Source organism: Juglans regia, chromosome 15 (assembly GCF_001411555.2).
Source record: "Juglans regia cultivar Chandler chromosome 15, Walnut 2.0, whole genome shotgun sequence".
NCBI classification, from domain to species: domain Eukaryota; kingdom Viridiplantae; phylum Streptophyta; class Magnoliopsida; order Fagales; family Juglandaceae; genus Juglans; species Juglans regia.
In genome coordinates, this window is record NC_049915.1 from 9851539 (window position 1) to 9871031 (window position 19493).

The following is a 19493-nucleotide window of genomic DNA, read 5'->3' on the forward strand; positions in this document are numbered from 1 at the left end:
TTATAAAATAAATATAACATATTACATAAACTAATGTTTACTTTTATAAATTTATTTTTACGAGTATTTTTATTGCTGCAGCACTTTCCTAAAAGTTTACACCCACCCGTGAGAAAAGAAAAAAGGGCAAAAGTCTTGAAGTCTACAAAGCTAGGTAGTAAAGAGCACGTAGTAGCCCTCCCAAATAGATTCTAAAATAGCTCCTAGTCCTGTCTCAAGAGTATTGATAGTGATTTATGTATCTTTATATATAAAATTATTTTTTTTAAAAAATGATTTTGTATATGAAAAAAAAAAAATGTCTTGAATTCTGAATTTGAGATTCAAAATGTATCCTGAATGGGACCTTTTTTTTTACTAAATGATTAAAAAAATATTTTTTAATGATGTTGTAAATTTTTTATTTTTTTTAAAAATGTTTATGATAATTAAAAAAATACATGAAAAAAAGAAAAAAAGAAGAAAAAAAATACTCTTTTTGGGACACTTTTTGGATCCCGAATTCAGGACCCATAACAGTACTCTGAAAAAAAATTTCCACATTGATTTATGCATATTTAAATCAAATAATAATAAAATTTTATTTTTTTTAATTTTTTATTTGTTTCCTAAAATTATTTTTTTATATATATTTTACAATTAACATCCACTTTGTATTACCAACTTAATACAAATTTTATGTATCAAAATCATTTTAATATAAATTCTACAAAATTGATTTTAATGGGTAGGAGAGAGAAAAAAATAGTAAAATAATATTTGAAAAATGAATAGTATTTCTTCAAATTTGAAGAAGTATTATTTATAGCTATGTAAAAATTTATAGATGCATAAGTCAATATAAATGAATTTAAAGACATATTCTTTAAATTTAAAGATGAAGATGAAGATGGAGAAGCCACTACTCATTATAATCTTAAAAAGTGCTGCTCTTGGGTAATTGTCAAAGACACCCACATTACACATAGGAAAAGCCTACTCTGACGCCTCTATCTTACTGTTCAAGTGTATCACTTGGAATTTTTTTTTAATTATTTTTATTTAATGATTAAGGAAGTAATTTTAAGTATATTGATATATATATATTTTTATTTTTTAAAAACATTTAAATATATTAAAAAAATGTGAAAAAAAAATAAAGAAAAAATAAAAATTTAAAATATGCTGTGCGGTCAAATCGAGCGGATTACTCTGGACGGCAAAGTAGCTCGACTCTTACATATAAAAGGAGTACTTGTTTTTGACTTTTGTGATCGATTAACAACACCACCACCACCATACACGGGGGAATAATCCTTCAATCTTTAAAATTATTGAGGTTAGATAAGTTGAGATAATTTGTAAATTGTAATAAAATATTTGAATTGAGATGAGATGAGATAGTTTGAGTTAAAATATTTTATTAGGTTTTAGGAAAAAAGAGAAAAAATGTTGAATAAAAATATTATAAAATTAAAATATTGTTAGAATATAAATTTTTAATATAATTTTTGTTTTGAAATTTGAAAAAATTGAATTATTTTTTGTATTTTTTTGAAAGTTTGAAAAAATTATAATAATTACATAATCATTATATGAAAAATTAAAGATTTAAAATTAAAAAATTTTTATTTTTATGATATTTAAATATTGATGTGAGATGGGACGAGACAGAAGCATCTCTATCCTATCCAAACCATAAAAGTAATTGTACAACACGACTGTATATTTCTATTTAAACATAGGAAAAATTCTTGTTGCTGGCGCCCGGGATGCATAATCTCCGGCCACTCCCATACCAAGTCGGTTTTACAAAAGGTGAGGAACTTGCGAAAATTCGAAAGGAATCGAACCATTAAAGCAATGGTGCAAGAAATCTCCACCCCACCAAAGTTCATGGGTGCCATTTTCACCATAAAAAGAGGCCAAAATACAGCTGAGTTTATAAAAGGGCCAAAAATTGAACCATAAAAGCTAGCAATAATAAATGGAAATGAATTGAATGAGACGAGCGGTTATAGTGGAATTAGAATAGCAAAAATGAAAAAGAAATGAATGGAATAAAACAAGTATAATAAATGAAATCAAATTAATAGAATTTATTTTGTCCGAATGTTTTAAAATAAATAATAGAAGAAAAATTATATTTGCAACAATTAAGGTGTGCAAGTCCCGCTTATTTCTTTTAACAAAGGTAGATAAATTTAAAATTTACATGAAAAAATCATCTTCTTAATAATGAATTCTATTTTTTTTAAGAGAATGCACGTAAATTACTCGTACTAAAAATGAAAATAATATTGTATTACAAGTATTTTCTACCCACATTACCATCATGCCCTTTTCTTGAATTCCCCTTTTTAATTCATAAATTGTACTTTGTTAAGATGAATTTCTTAATATTATTTTTATTGAATAATTGTAGAGATGGACTATCAGATATAATTTTTATTTGAAAATTATATCAATATACAATTATTTTGTAACCAAGCAATAAAGTTACTATACATCTATTATTTTTCCCAATTTCAGAACGAGAAGTAGTAGGTTTACATAAAAACTTTATAAATTGATTTGTCCAATATGAAATGTTAAATCTATTTTATAATTTTATGTTACGATGTTTCATGTCTAGTCATATCATTATATAAATTTACTTTTATAATGAGTGATGATATGTAGGTGGATAATTTCATAGATATGAGTCATAAGAATAAATGTTAAATACAAATTTTAAATAGACAAATTTTACACAGATTCTTTATAAAAAAAATAGGTCATATTAAAAGAAATAATTTTTTTAATAACTTTTTATAATATAGTCTATTTTTTATAAAAAAATTATCTATTTAAAATTTATACAAATTATTACTTTTTAACCAGCCATGGTTTTTTTTATTTTTTTAAACTAGCCATGGTTATTGATTTTTTCATATTCCTTCCCATTTTAAAATGAATAAAGAAAAATAAAATGAGAAATATTTTAGTTATAAAATGATAACAAAAAAATAATCTAACAAATTAATATGGTTTATAATGGTTTGTCAAATTATAAAATTATTTTTATTATAAAATAAATATGATAAATTTTATAAATTCAGTTAATTTATAAAATTATTTTTATGTATTTCCTTTTATAAATTTAGTATTCTCAAATAAAATTATAAGGAAAGAACCTAGAAGAACCGAAACACAAAACAAATCAGCTCCAAGCCGTCATTCACCGACTACAGCAGGATCCTGGATGTGACCACCACCTCCAAAAACCCCATTAACAGACAAATCCAAGCGCCTCAAAGTCAGAGACCCGGAAGCTCAAGAGCCAACGAAAGGTAAGGAAAAGTATTTACTTTCCTCCGTTAGACTTGTACAAATTCAAAGTTTGACAATTCATACAGCTTTCTCCATTTCATTTGTTCTTTTCTGGTCTCTTTTGTCGGCTCTCTCTCTCTCTCTTTCCAATTCAATTCTTGACAGTTCACAATTCTCAGAGCCGGGAGCCCCGGGTTCTGTTTCATCTCCTGGAAAAAACCCTATTTGACATTCAGCATTTCAGTATTGTGGATATTAGACATATAGACCGACTCACACCCAAACAATCGATTTTCGGTTCGTATTCTTAATTTGCTAACCCGAGCAGCGGCCGGTACTAGATTGATTACTCATTCATTTCGCAAGTACGTGATTCTCCTGAGGGAAAAAAAGTACTTATTCTCCAATTATTACTCGTTGGTGGCTCTTTCTGTCTGAATCTGTTGCGGTGGGAGTACGCTCCCTTTCTCCCTTTCTCCCTTTCTCCAACTCCCCAATTTGTTGTTCCTCCCAATTATTCAACCATTTTTCTTTATGGGTTCTCTCTCTTGGCATATCATCTGTCTCTGATTTCTCACCACCACCATTAATTGTATCTTTTTTATTTTTTATTTTTCATTTTTTCGGCAATGGTATTTTTAATGATTTATCATGCGAATATTCTGAATCTTTTTGGGTGCAGATTAGGGTAGAGAGCAATGTTCAGAAGCGTGAATTTACTCTCTAAGCTGCGCTCTCGAATTGTAAGTTCTTTTTTTTTTTTCTTTGCCGTGACGAGAGATGGAGATATGGGATCGAGTTTCTTGGATAGTGAAGACACTTTTTTGAATTTGATTGGAATGGAAGTTAAAAATGACTTAAACCATGCAGGGCGAGCAGCCTAGTCTCAAGAATTCCGTTAGATGGCTTCAGATACAGAGCTCCTCTGATCTTGTAATCTCTCCATCTCTCTTAAGTTTTCCTGCTAAGAAGGATTGCAGCTCGTATTTTGAGTCCTTGGTGCTATTTCTTGGTATTTCGTACTATATAGATTAATGCTAAATCAAGTGTTGGGGCCTTTAGTTGATGTATTTGGCAACCTGGCGGGTATATTCATTCGGCTGTCTTGTCAACGTTTGTATACAGTAATACAGCAATTGATTTTCTAATCTGGCGTCACTGCCGAGCTCATTTTGATAGGATTCTGCTTATTTTTGTTGTCCTTTTATCATCGTTTATTTTATTTGTTTTTCTGCTGCTTTACCAAAACTGCTCTAACTATACATGTTATTTACATCCCAAGGTATGAATGTGGTGAAGTTTTTGGAGTATGCCTTGTGCGTTATTATTGATTGAAAGTTGCTGGTACTTCGAAGCAATAGCTTATTCTGAACCTTTGTCTTCCATAAGCTTGCTCATACTAATCATTTTTACCTCACAGGACCTTCATTCTCAGTTAAAGGAGTTGATTCCTGAGCAACAGGTTTGTGTTACCATTCTTGACTTCTGATTACAACTCATGTTCCAGTGCCTCTCCTCTTGTGCAATAAACATCTGAGTTATTTACTTATTTATACTTCTGCATTTTCTACTTGAGTATAAATCAGTCTAAACGATCCAGTTGTGATGGAACTTGTGTACCTTGGGAATTAGTATGGGAAGAGGAGTTGCTGGTATGATAACAATTCGTATGGGAAGGAGGTGTTTACATATAGGTGTGGAAAACATTGAACAACACCTTGCAACTCTAGCAGAAGCATTGGCTTATGGCACTTGTTGGCCATCAAATGAATTGGAAAAGAATCATAACTGGGTCTTCCTTCCACCATGCTGTTGTGATTCTTCAGCTGTGTTTTCAAACCAACCAACTCCCAAATTTGAACTTGTAATTTGAGTCATCATGCATTTGGATCATCTAGGATGTGCGGTGAGGCAAAGGCGATGGTATTGACTGCGGAATCATTGTTCTTGGTTTTGAATTTCTTTTCATTGCATTGTAAATGGGATGTGCATTGGATTGAAGTGCTAGTTAAGACTCCTTACCCTTTCCATAGCCAAGGGTTCAACCTGCATCAGACTAGAGCTTGTTTTGTCATTACATTTCTAGACTAGTTGTATAGCTACTTTTAAAAAAAAAAAAAAAAGACTAGTTATATATGCTACAAATGATTAGACTCTTGATTATAGGTAGCAAAGTATGTGAGAAGAAGTCTTGATTAGATGCTCATTTTCTTAATTTATCCTGGTTGCAGGAGCGCCTGAAGAAATTTAAGGCAGAACATGGAAAGGTTCAACTTGGGAATATCACTGTTGATATGGTACATATGCTTTGTAACATTGGTGTTTGGTCTATTGCTACAATCTAATGTCAATGGCAAGAGTGAACTACAACATTTTTTGTAACTTCTCACTTAATTATATGTCTATCCCCAAGGTTCTTGGTGGAATGAGAGGAATGACAGGGTTGCTGTGGGAAACCTCATTACTTGACCCAGACGAGGTATAATGTTCAATAATTATTCTTGATCGTTTGCATGATGAATTTCATGGAGTGGGGATTTTCTTTTGCTTCATGTTAATGATTAATTTTAGGATATGACTCACATTCTATTGCTTATAGATCTGAAGGTGGCTTGTAATCTTGCAGGGAATTCGCTTTAGAAGTCTAACAATCCCAGAATGTCAGAAGTTATTACCAGCTGCAAAGCCTGGAGGAGAACCCTTGCCTGAGGGTCTTTTCTGGCTTCTTTTGACCGGGAAGGTGTGTACCTTGTGTGTGAAACAATACACCCCACCGTTTTAGGATATATTGAGAATTCACTCCAAATAAGAAAGCAGAAGAAAATACATATCACTTGAAATGTCACTAAAGATATGTGAAACCGTATTCGATTTTGTTTTTAGATGTGTGATCTCAACTTAAATGCCTTCTTACTTATAAGTTCCAGTTTTAGATGCAGTGCTACTTATAAGAAAGGTTTAGATGCAGTGATAATTGCCTATTATTCAACACCATCTTTTGCTTTTATTTTTTGGTTAGATGAGTGATTTTGAGATGGTATTATCATGAACTCCTAATTTGGAAATTATTTCTGTTGATCCTCTTTGTTTCAATTAATGAGACTAATAGTCATTTAAAAAACTGTGGAATTTTGAATCTGGGGATTTTTAAGTATCCAAGTTCAAATTCCTTGGGGAAAGGCGTTCTACAAATATTATCAACTTTGCTATTCTCGTACTACCATCACTATTCTTTCACACTGCTACTATCACCCTCCCCTCCACCTCCCCCTCAACTGCCAGCACTTGCCATCATCATGACCGGGTCACCATACCAGAACCATTTCCAAGTTACTACCACTACCGTTATCATTGTAATTATCATACCACTATTTCTTAAGTTTAAGTATACTGCTTATAAAAAGACTCATAAAAACAATAGAGATGTACATGGATGGAATTGAAATTTCCATGATTTTCTTTATAGGTGCAATTTCCATGAATTGAAATTCCATCACTCGAAAATTAGTATTTTTTTTTGTTTTTTGTTTTAAATCTTCATCTAAATACAACCTTAGTTTTGAAAGGTTCTGGTGTATTTGAAATCATCTTTCTTTTTTTTTTTTTAAAAAAAAAAATCTCAGGTACCAAGCAAAGAGCAAGTAGATGCTTTATCCAAGGAATTGCAAAATCGTGCAAGCATCCCAGGTTCTGCAGCATATTTTTCTATATTAGACTAGTTATAAATTAATTATATTCATGTAGAATGGGGCAAATGCTCATACCCGAATACCAGCTTATAGTTTATAGTTTATTTCAGTTTTTTGAAAAGGTCAACCCCAAGCAGTTGGGATAGGATTTTGTTTAGTTGAGTTCATTTGTATTATTCTTTATAATCACCATCAAAATACCAAAGCGCCCCTTCTCCTTTGCCTGGAGTCATGAGGTGCATTGCAAATAAATTCACTGTGCATTATCTCTGGTTGCAGATTATGCATTCAAGGCCATTGATGCTCTACCTGTTACAGCTCATCCAATGACTCAGTTTGCAACGGGTGTTATGGCCCTCCAGGTTGATTAATGGATTTCCAAACATAATTTATTGTTAAATGATCTTTTCTTGGTTATTCTGTAAGTCAGTCTTTTCTTCATCAATTTAAATTTGCATCAGTATAGTCAACCATTTGACTTCGCTGGTTGTCACAACATCTTGAGTTTGCCCGAGCTCCATACAATAAAATCTTTGGGCTTCTTTTTTTAAATCATTTCCATCAATTATTGATTTTGGAAGCCCTTCTTTACTGATCACGGTCAAAGAGTGGTTTATAAGTGACCAACATAATTGCTCTTGGGTTTGGGGGTTATCAACTGAAATTTTTTTGAAAAGTTCTTTGTTGCCTGCTGCTGCTTCTGATGTGCTTTTGTTTTCCTGATCTTAGTGATGCATGACACAGAGACCAATTTTCTGACCTCAATAATTCTTGTTAGAGCTTTTACTTGATCTTTCTGCATATTTGGCCTTCTTATTAATAGATGCATATATTTTTATTCGTCTATAGGTTCGTTGGGAGTAGATGTTATGTAACGCTCTAATGAAAGGCCCAAACCACATGGCCTATACTCCAAAATGACTAGTTAATGATACAATTAGAGTCCTATTAGAACTTTATAAAGAGCAATAACTTCTCATTCCCAAGCAATGTGAGATCCTATACACCACCTACCCTTATCCTTATCGTATGAGATATCACAATCTATCCCTTTTAAATTCCCGACGTCCTGGTCAGGCCTGTCCGTTATAGGTGGCATGGCTCAAGTCCCACATTTCTGGTTAAACTTGGCTTTGATATTATTTGTAACGCCCTAATGGAAGGAGGCCCAAACCATATGACCTATACTCCCAAAAGGATTAGTTAATGATACAATTGGAGTTACATTAGAATCTTATAAAGAGCAAGAACTTCTCATTCCCAAGCAATGTGGGATCCCATACACCACCTACCCTTATTCTTATCATATGGGATATCACATGTTATATTGTTCTCCTTGGGATCCCTCTTCTTTTTATAACGGCTTCATTGCTAATGAAAATAATTTTGTGCTCATATGAAGCAATGAGAAACTCAATAGTTCAACTACAAAATGACCGAGTTCTTCCTAAAACTTTGGTTGGTTTTGTTGATTTTCTGAAAGTTGATAAGAAACTTTCAATTATTTAGTGATCTGATTTTTTTTCTTCAGGTTCAGAGTGAATTCCAGAAGGCATATGAAAAGGGAATTCATAAATCAAAGTAAGGTTTTTTTGACTATGTATTTTGTTTTCCCTAATTTGAACTATTTAGTTACATTGGGGTATATATACTTTGTTCTTAGGTACTGGGAACCTACATATGAAGACTCTCTTAATTTGATTGCTCGAGTGCCAATAGTGGCTGCCTATGTGTACCGCAGGTCAGTGGATATCATTTAGTGTTGATATTGCATTGGAGTTGTTCTGCAATGATATAAACTTGAGCAGAGTTATAGAAGCCTTTTTAAATCTTAAATGCAAGGATAGGTGTACTTGTTTCTTACAAAAAATATCTGTCTCTTTGCAATTAAAGCAAACTTAGTCTGTTTGTCAAACATTATTGCTGACTCTTACGTGCTTTTTTTTTCTTGAATTGTCTAAAATCATGTTGGGATCTGTTTCTTTTGTACGTGTGTGAAGGATATACAAAGATGGGAAAATCATACCGCCAGATGAGTCACTGGATTATGGTGGAAATTTCTCGCACATGTTGGGATTTGATAGTCCTACAATGCAAGAGCTTATGAGGCTTTATGTCACTATTCATAGGTTTGTTATAATGTTTTCTTCTAAACGATTATGTAAATTATGACATTGATTCATTTTTATTCACCTTCACCGAAACATATTGGTAGATTGGGAAACTCATGAGATTTAAACATGTTATTTGATATGTTTTTTGCAGTGATCATGAAGGTGGAAATGTTAGTGCTCACACTGGACACCTAGTAAGTTACCCTTATAACGTTTAATACGCACAGAATTTTCCGACTTGTACAGGAGTTAATGAAATAAGAATCAGATTTTTTATAAGTAATAATCATTTCACTAAGAAAGCACTAAAAGGTATATTACACTTACAACGAGATGTGTACAGGAAAATTATCTAGCTATAATTTGAAAAAGGTACAAGATATTCATGAAGAGTATGTCCATTAAGATCTATGGTTGCTGTCTAGTGGAGAGTGTTGAAGGTCTTGATCTTCTCTATTTTCCTTTCCTGATCCTCGAGATTTTCTCATTTCTTTCCCTCCAAATGCACCATATGAGACAGTAGGGGCCGTCTTCCACATCACTGAGATTTTTTGACTTCCACCTAATCCTCCCCATAAATTAAAAAGATCCACTGTACATCTAGGCATAAACCACGCCATACCAACTCGGCTAAAGAAATAATTTCTGGAATACTAGCTTCCTGGAAATGTACTAAAAGATAATATGCGGACTCACTACTCCTCGTGCATATATGACACTACTCCTTAGCCTGATATATCTTTTCCTCCTATGTTCCATGTTAAGAATCTTCCTGAGTGATGCTGTCCATGTACAAAATACAGCTATAGTAGGTACTTTTATCTTTATCACGAGGAATAAAGACATTGTAAAGTGTTGAACATCTCTTTCTTGGATGGGGCCCAAAGTAGCTTGTCTTCATCGCCTTCTTTGAAACCAGTGGAGTACATCAAATTAAAGATTGTCATAGATGCCTCAATCTCTAAATCATGAGGCGCCTTGAAAAAAGTTAAACATTTCTTTGGGGGGCCAATGGAGTCCATTGGTTGATTCCTTAAGATCCACCCAAGGCATTATTATCATGAGCCACACTATACACCATTTGGCAAGCTTCATTGAGAGCTTTGTTACCACAACAATTATCATGCCAGAATCTAATACTAGTATCATATTTCACTTTAAATCTAGTGTGCCTAGCAAACTTTCCCCACTCTTTTCTTATATGCTTACGTAATCCCACCCCACAAGAGCCTTGGACCTCATGGGAACTTCACCCTCCTACGAATCTATCATTACTCTCCGCAAGGCATTTCTCTTGTTCAAATATAACCAAAGCCACTTCCGCAATAGTGCATGATTAAAGAAGATCAAGTTCCAAATTGTTAGCCCACATTTGGGGACTTGAGGAGCATACTTTGACCACCATCTTACCAGGTGGAACTTATATTCTTCTCATATCCCAACCCAAAGAATGTCCCTCTATATCTTTTCTATACGGTTAACCACATTGGTTCGCAGTGGAAATAAAGACATGAAGTATGTTGGTGAGTTGGAGATAATACTCTTGATCAACGTGATGCTTCCACAATTGGATTGATACATCCTTTCCAACTTACCAACCTTCTTTCTATCTTCTCAAAATTGCCTTACCTTGGAAGCCCCAAAAGGAAGACCCAAGTATTTCAACTTTTTCGAACATACCATGGCCATGGAATTCATGAAATACGTGCATTATGTCCTTATCCTCCTTGATCATCTCTCAACATACTCGGAAGAAAGCCGTAGAAAAACCATCTAGACTCGGTGCCCTGTCACTATTAACAGCTTTCACCACTTCAAGAACCTTTGTCTCCTCAAATGGCCTTTCTAGTTTGATAGACAGACGATTCCTCCCCAATGAAACCAGAATATAAGCCATTCAGCTTAGGCCCCTGGTCAGCATGCTCAGAAAACAATCTTTCATAAAGTTGTGCGATATGGCTTCTTATCTCATTTTGATCCATACATGTTGAGCCATCAACCATTAGAATCTCAATAGAACTATTTCTCCCATTCAAGTTAGCAACTCGATGGAAAAACCAAAGCACTAGCTTTGCATAGCTCACCCACAAATCTCTCCCATCCCAGTCCTTTAAGGCCTTCTGGTATAACTACAAAGCCTTGTCGACCTCCTCCTCCATTGTGGCACCCTCGTTCCTTGGTAAAGTGTTTGGGAGGATCCAAAGTGCCAGGGGTGCCAATTGGTCGGCAACACCCAAGATGTTACTCGGGACTAAGTGCGTATTCTTTTTTTTTTTTATAAGTAAGATAAGTATTATTAACAAAAAGGCAACAACTGCCAGTTACAAAAATGTATGCCCTATTTACAAAGGCACGTTAGAGACTAGGAAATCATGAAGTTCCATGCCATTAAAGTCCACAGCAACGGCCCAAGTACAAAGAGTCCTAAAAAAGAAAATTTTTAGTTTTTCCATCGATCTCTCCTTGTCTTCAAACGTCCTCTCATTTCGCTCTTGCCATAGGCACCACATGATACAAATAGGAATCATCTTCCAAATCTCTTTGATTTGATGCACACCTCGAATAAATGTCCAACACGCCAATATATCCACCACGGATTCCGGCATAACCCAAGCGAGATCCATTCTTTGAAATACCTCATTCCAGAGCGTCCTAGCTACCTCACAATGCAAGAGTAAATGATTTACCGCCTCACCTCCTCCTTTACACATACAACACCAGTCTACGATAATTATCCTCTTCTTTCTCAGATTATCTGTAGTAAGAATCTTGCCTAATGCCGTAAGTGCGTATTCTTGAGACGAACACATGCCAGTTGAAAGGTATTGCAATGGAATAAGTAAAGGGATTAGTTGAAGACTAATACTAATTGTACCAGAGATTTATACCAGTAAGAAAATTTAACCTTCATTAACAATATCCATAAGTCATCATTGTTTCTTCCCAAATATTATTATATACTGTCATCAGTTCCTCATTTACATCAAAATACAACAAACCGTACATGATTTTCCGCCTAACTAAAATAAACATCTTAACAAATACAAATATATACTTGTTGGAGACAGGCCTCCGTGTCTACACCTTGGGCGGGGCTGGTCCTTCTTCCTCAGGAAATTCTTCCTGGGCTAAATCTGCATCAAAATCTACTGCTTTGGTGAACGAAACCACAGGTGGGATCACCACAGTGAGTCTAAGAAATTCCAGTAGGTTAAACACCCAAGACATTACTATTAATAAGAGGCAATGGAGATGAATATGCATGCACTGTTTCATGTAAATAAATCTGTGAACACATATATATGCATGACGAGGAATCACCCTTCGGGCATAAACACATGTACTCATAGTCATGGCAAGGAATCACCTTCAGAGCAAATCTCAAGTACATAAGTATGGCGAGGAATCACCATCTGAGTATATCTCATATATGCATAGTCATCACTAAGGTGAGGAATTACCCTCAAAACTACATGAAATCAACAATATCTCATCATATAAGTACTAATGGGAAATCGCTCCACCCGCTCGACACAGGGAATCACTCTACCCAGCCAACGTGTGAGTTCATAAGCCAAATCCAATCCAATTGACTCGGGGAATCACTCAACCTGGTCAACACACACAAGGACACTATGCATGATCAATCTGGGGACTCTCTACCCGTGTTATCAAGTGAGGCCAATATGAAGATGTTCCATCTTGATCATCATGGGGAATCACTCTACCTGTATGAAACTCTTGGCAACATGCCGTAGGAATTGGGCGGTGACTCCTCAACCCATCCATATTGATTATCGACACACGGTAAGACTTAATACTTGAAAATCACATCATTCAAACTCATCAGCTCAAAATCACTGCGTAAAGGTAACTGATGAACATAATGAAGAAAATATGCTTTCATGTAAGGAGGTGAGTTACAGATTATGCAAAGCCCTAAACTTACAACATACTCACAAACATTTACTATACATTCTTAGTATGGTCGTAGGAGTTAATCTACCTGAATAGGATTAGATTACAGTAGCGCTGGTGTTGATCCTTCCGTCCCACGCTTTGAAGTCACCTGCTTTCTTGAAGGCACTGACTGGATGAAAGGGTAAACACTTAACGATCTCAAACAAAAGTGAGTTTTTGGCTTTTGTTCGATGCTTTTATACTGTGGGACTGTTAGCCTTATATCTGACGTATGTCTGACTCCATATATTATTGAATGAGACACCTTTGATCTTGGCCGTCCATTTTTTTCTGGCCTTGTAGGGTGGCAGAGACTGATGGGAACAAGGCATGCACGTCCTCTACAGTTTGCCTTGTGTCAAATCCCACAATCCTTCCCCTAATAAGGATCTCCCACGTGGTGCTAGACCATATCTTTGAGATCAGATGATATGGCTTGCTGGTCCGTAATCTTTTTTCCATGGGCTCACTCCATAAGCCAGATGTGACATCTCTTATGGAGTATGCGCCTTTGTGTATGACACTGCTGCCCTTTGAGCACCTCCAGGTTATATCGGCAAGCTCCCACGTCTGCATTGAGCTTGTCCTTGCCTGTTGCTCGCCTTGGTATGACTAGCACGGTATGATTAGCACTGTATTTGCCTGCCTGGCACAGGTTGAAAAGTCCTTTATTACCCGATGTTGGACCATGTTAGCCAGACTTTCTACATTGTGCCGCTTGCCCTTCTCCTGGACTAGTTGCACTTTGCTCGCCCGACTATCTCCTCTTCGCCCATCTTTCGTCCTCGGAAGGGGATCTCTTCCTTGGTTCGGCATGGTCCTCACATCCATACTCTGCAATGACTAAATAGCTCCCGTGTGCATTGGAACATTGTTGGGCAAAATATGCTGGGTTTCCTCCCCGAGTGTGTTTGATGAACTTTGGCTGACTGCCTAAATCGTCGACACAATTGTGTCCTCCACCTACCCAACCATAGTACGACTTAAAGAGACATATCATTGCTCCTCTACTCTTCTCTATTATGCTCATTATAGTAGCTCCCGTTTCCATTTTTACCTCAAAAACCTTGGCTTCACCCGAAGGCAGCTTAGTATACCCATTTTTTCGTGAAGACAGATTTAAAAAGATGTTGGAGTTATCCCATAACAATGAAGGAGAAAGAAAGCATATAGACGAGGAAACTATTCCTAACAAGGATCACCGTTACTATCCATTGGAGTGAGGGCGAGAGAGAAAGCAGTAAAATCAAAATTTGAATAATCAGTCCTAAAACTTGTGATCATTTTATTAAATTATGACATTTTTTGACAGTGGTTTTATTACTGTTATGACATTTCAATATAACAGTTCATTCTTCTGATGTTCAATTGATGTGTTATACTGAAATCAGGTTGCTAGTGCACTTTCAGATCCTTATCTTTCATTTGCAGCTGCATTGAATGGTTTGGCCGGACCACTCCATGGTTTGGCTAATCAGGTACGCTAATCTTCTGTTGTGACAGCATAGATTATCTGTTTTATAGAAGAAATAACCACATTTTTCTTTTTTTCTTTCTTTTCTTTTAGTAACTAATTTTGGTGTTGGAAATGCATGCTTGTATTATAAAGGTTGATACAGAAGTTTTTATGTTACTTTTATGTGCTGTGGTTAATAACTTAATTGGTTTTCAGAAGTATCTCTTGAATACTGCCTGTGTACTTGGGCTCAATATTAATAAAATACCTTCTTACTTATCGAAAAAAAACTTAATCAGCTTTCAGACCTCAAAAGGCGTGAATTGTGGATTTGTCGATGCAATACTTCAATGTATACGTCGTGGTCATAATTGCATTGTATGTACTTATATGGAATAAGAGTCAGCACCACAACATTTATATATCAATATTAACTTTAGCTGGTAGCTGGATACCTATTTAATTATGTGAATTTAAAAATAAGTTCTTTGAGGCCTCCTCTGCCCCCTCTTTCTATCTGTAAAAAATTTATATGCACTCATAAAAAAAATATGTGAATGGAAGAACCAACAATACATATCCGTGCTAGTTTTGTAAATGAGGCTGTATGCTGTTTATGGATGTCCGTAGCTGACCAGCTGCTTCATTTAACTTTTGCTGTAATCATAATCAGCACTGCCTTGTGCATAACTTTGCTCCTCCATATACTAGGGCATTCTCTTTTTTCTATTGTATTTTTTGAAAGACAAGCAGTTATCATAATTGCTTCAGTATTTTGGCTTTACATGTCTAGCATGGTCATCCTAGCAACACTTCCTAAATTTCTAATCATGGGATACATCTTCTTTCTGATTGCAGATGATATTTGTTGCTCCTCCCTTTTTCTCTCTCCCTTCTCTGATTTCCATGATATCGTGATTGCAGGAAGTTCTGCTTTGGATCAAATCTGTAGTAGATGAGTGTGGAGAGAACATAACGTCAGAGCAGTTGAAAGAGTACGTCTGGAAAACTTTAAAAGGTGGAAAGGTAAATAATATCTTAAAGTCATCACACCCTAGTGTTGAGGTTTAATTTAACAAGGCAATTTGAACTGTATCCAAGTGGGTGACCATAAGAGCATATGATATATGGTTTGAGATTAACCACTGGGCAGCCTGTAGATGGTTCTGGTTACTTATACATTGTAATTCTAGTTTAGAATTCTTATGTTGAATGGAAAATTCAGTCTCTGGCTCCCTCTCACTTAAATCTGAGCCATTTGTTGCTTTTCTTGCTGGTAGTTGTTTCAACTACTTGTAGTTTTGATGTGAACCTCTGCCAATGTCATATGTCTATGTAACAGTAAAAATCGAAATGACTGCACAGAAGCCAGATATAGCCCTTCATTCAGCTTCTTAAACATTTTTTTTTTTAATTTCCAATCTTCCTATTGATGACATATCAGTTTTTTTTTCGTATACTGCCATCTTCAATTGTGACTGATGGCTACTTTTGTTAGTATTGATATTTCTTTTTCTTTTTTAAAAGCAGCATTCATACTTTTTTAAATTTAATGAATGTTTTGAATCTGCATTGTAATTTTTAGGGAATCTCTTGTATACACCTTGTATCGATGATGTCTTTCGTTGTTATCAATATAATCTCTGCTTTGAACATTTTGCTTTTCTTCAACAAATTATTTCCTGGTTTGGATTAGTCTTTTTTGAGATTTGATCTATTCATCTTTCTCTATATGTGCTTCGCAGTTTCAATATCTGCCAACTGTCAATTTTCTAGTGAATAAAATACATCTAAAAAAATATAGCAAGGAAAATGAGATGCCTAATGAAACTGAATTTGCAACTTGCTTATTCAAATTTAGTGCTTAAGCTGGAGATTACGTAAGATTTGTCAAAATCCTTTTATTTACGAACTTGTAAATGAAGAAGAGTATAACTATTAATAAAAGGGGGAACAAAAGAAACAAAAAGGAAAAAGAAAAATGGAGCTCTCCATGGTTGGGATATTATTTTATTTTGGTGATTTGCCTCTATGAATAACTTTTTTGGTTCTCTGCTTTTGTATGGCAACCTCAGGAAGTTGCAGTACTGATATTTACTTGCCACTTGTGATCTTTTTATTTTGCTTAGTTTTCTTCTTCTGTCTCCCTCCAGTTAAATTCATCAATTTTGGAAGTCTTGGTCTGGAGAGCTGTTGATTTTGTCTTGAATTCATGTTAGTTCTTGTTTGGATTTACAGGTTGTTCCTGGATTTGGCCATGGAGTTTTGCGTAAAACGGATCCAAGATACACATGCCAGAGAGAGTTTGCATTGAAGCACTTACCCAATGATCCGCTGTTTCAGCTGGTTAGCCCTCAAGCCTTGATACAGGAACCTTAACAAGGGTGTTTTATTTGGTAAATGATTTCTTTGTGCACTAATCTAGCATTGACTATCACAGGTTTCCAAGCTTTATGAAGTTGTGCCTCCTATTCTTACCGAGCTTGGCAAGGTAATTTGCTGACAAAATACATAATTGATTGGTTCTTATGCTGAATGCACATTATTATTTGTCTTTTACCATACTGAAGTAGAAAAACTCTTGAGAGTCGGAGAGTCGTGGGCAAAAGTCTGTAAACATGTTAGAGAATTGTTCAGCATTGTCTGTTATTTCTATAACGTGGATGAATTTCAACATCAACTAATAAAATCAGGATTAGCAGTTTGGTTGTGAAACTAACACATACATGGCTATATATGTCTGTGTGTGTAAATATTCTATAAGGGATTGCTACCCTTTCCAAATGACATGGTCTACTTAGAGGCCCAGCCTATCATCCTCCCCCCCCCCCCCGGCGGGTCCTGCCCATTATTTTTCTACGTTTTTCATCATGTCTCTCCAATTAGAACTGGAGCTGGCTCTTTCCTATCATATCTTCCTGTTTACCCCTCCCCATTTGTGGACCTTTACACTGCATGCTGAATCAGAATTTCTTTCTTCAAGATCATCATAATACTGTGGTTTCTTCTAATCAAGCCACATGAGGATAAAAAATGCTGATTGTATTTGGTCTTTGCAATTATTGTAGGTTAAAAACCCATGGCCCAATGTTGATGCTCATAGTGGGGTGCTGCTGAATTATTTTGGTTTATCTGAAGCAAGGTATGACATTCTGTTTCTCTCCGAAATATTTTGACATGATTTTTTATTTAGCTATAAATACTCTTTGAGAGAGATGATAATGTTTTTCAACATTGACAGATATTATACTGTCCTTTTTGGTGTATCAAGAAGCATTGGGATATGCTCTCAGGTTTGATTTGCCCCTACTTGTGTTTTCAGTTATTCACTTGTGTCCCTTAGTGCTGTAAATTCCCGTGAAGGCTCAAATTTATCATCTACTTTCTTAAATGTGTAAGCAATAGTGAATTTTCCAACTTATTCTTCTACTTTCTCTACCATCCTTCTATCACAGATCAACAAAATCCCACCAGAGCCCCCCCATTTGCACCCAAATGGCACCATAGGGTGTCCCCCGCCTTCAGTCCCTCCACCTCTTTGACTAGAGCTACCTCTCTTGTGCTCGTAATTAATAGAACATGTGAACCTTTTTAGATTTCAATTCTCTCTAACCGTGTTCGAACCAAAGTTGATGCTGGAATGCCTCAATGGCAGTAAACAACACCATTTATTCAGCTTCAAAACCTTCACAAGGCTGACCCATGTGAATATAGAAAACCTTTCACCTTCTGTACAATCCATTCCAAGTATTTTGGGGGAGGGAGATGTGAGGGTCTAGATGTTACAGGACTCTTCCATAACACAGCCGGATTCATCATAGGCATTGTCTGTGCTCCCCGTGGCTTTCAATTCTCTTGTTTTCTAGACTCTTAAAGATTTTTGCTCTTTCTCGTCTTGCTAGTTGGGCGTTTCCTTTTGTATACTCCCTTTGTCCTTGGTTGTCCTTTTGCTCTTTAATAAACTTATGTCCTTTAGAAATCATTTGAATTGTATCATTATTTTGTTCAGCTGATATGGGACCGAGCTCTTGGATTGCCGCTTGAGAGGCCAAAAAGTGTTACAATGGACTGGCTTGAAAATTATTGCAAGAAAGCAGCATCACCGTGAAAATTGGTGGTGTTTTGCGTCTAGTACTCTAATGTTCAAACAAGCTTGGGGTTTTGCAACAGATGAAGGGATTGCCCGATTACTGTCTGTGGTCAGATTACGATGAGCACGATTAATCTTTTCGAAATTTCCGTGCCTTTTTACATGTATTTTTTGTATTAGAAAGAGCAATCATTTTTCTGTTCTATGAATCTCTAGTTTGGTTTATATATAAACCAACTTTGTGTGGTATAATAAGTGAAACTACAGAAAGCAAAGCGTACTTGGAGGCATCTGAATAATAATTGCTATTAGACGTGAATAGAGACTGTATTACGTTATTATTTTAAGCCTTGGAGCATCAGTACTGAACCTGCTAACGTTAATAGAAAATATTTTAGTCACAAAGTGATTATATACAAATACTTAATGTGGTACGTTATATTATAAAGTTATTTTTATTATAAAGTAAATCTAACGGATTTTCACGCTAAAAAGGAGACTTCTGCTATTTCCAACTTTTTCAAGTCCTCTCTCTCTCTCTCTCTTGTACAGATTGAAATCACTTTTCGTCTTTCTCTGTACTTCAAGTGAATTCATTTGATTATTTTTCATTTTTTTACTTGCCTGCTTGATAGTTCAATTCCTTTCCATTCAATTGGATAATATGAAGTTGATTTTGGTAACTGGAAAAATGGTTTATTCTTCTTCTATTTACATAAAAGTTTAGGTAGAGAAGGGGAATTTTTTTTTTTTGGTAAGTGTTTGTGGAGAGAATGTGGGAAATGGACAGAAAAACAGAGATGTTAGTTCTCCTAAATTCTGTATTGAATACAATCATGAACTACCCATCTGATCTTCAGTTGCTTAGCTACTTCACAAAAAAAGCCCTTTAT

At 35.3% G+C, this 19493-nt stretch overlaps 1 protein-coding gene across 6 annotated transcripts; it reads left to right on the forward strand.

Annotated features, from left to right (window-relative positions):
- The first annotated feature begins 3146 nt into the window (after nt 1-3146).
- Nucleotides 3147-18990, forward strand: LOC109020222 (citrate synthase, mitochondrial). 6 transcript variants are annotated; one of them, XM_019002663.2, is made up of 20 exons: nt 3147-3311; nt 3974-4034; nt 4162-4224; nt 4712-4753; nt 5523-5588; nt 5705-5770; nt 5918-6031; nt 6915-6978; nt 7260-7342; nt 8512-8561; nt 8644-8721; nt 8981-9109; nt 9246-9288; nt 14446-14532; nt 15435-15536; nt 16749-16856; nt 16951-17001; nt 17579-17652; nt 17752-17803; nt 18520-18990. In XM_019002663.2, the coding sequence occupies exons 2-20, from the start codon at nt 3990-3992 to the stop codon at nt 18616-18618; spliced, it is 1416 nt and encodes a 471-aa protein (XP_018858208.1). In that variant the 5' UTR covers nt 3147-3311; nt 3974-3989; the 3' UTR covers nt 18619-18990. The 6 variants fall into 6 exon arrangements, with proteins under 6 accessions (XP_018858208.1, XP_018858191.1, XP_018858196.1 ...); XM_019002646.2 differs by lacking the exon at nt 3147-3311 and adding an exon at nt 3391-3656; XM_019002651.2 differs by lacking the exon at nt 3147-3311 and adding an exon at nt 3419-3745.
- Nucleotides 18991-19493: the final 503 nt, after the last annotated feature.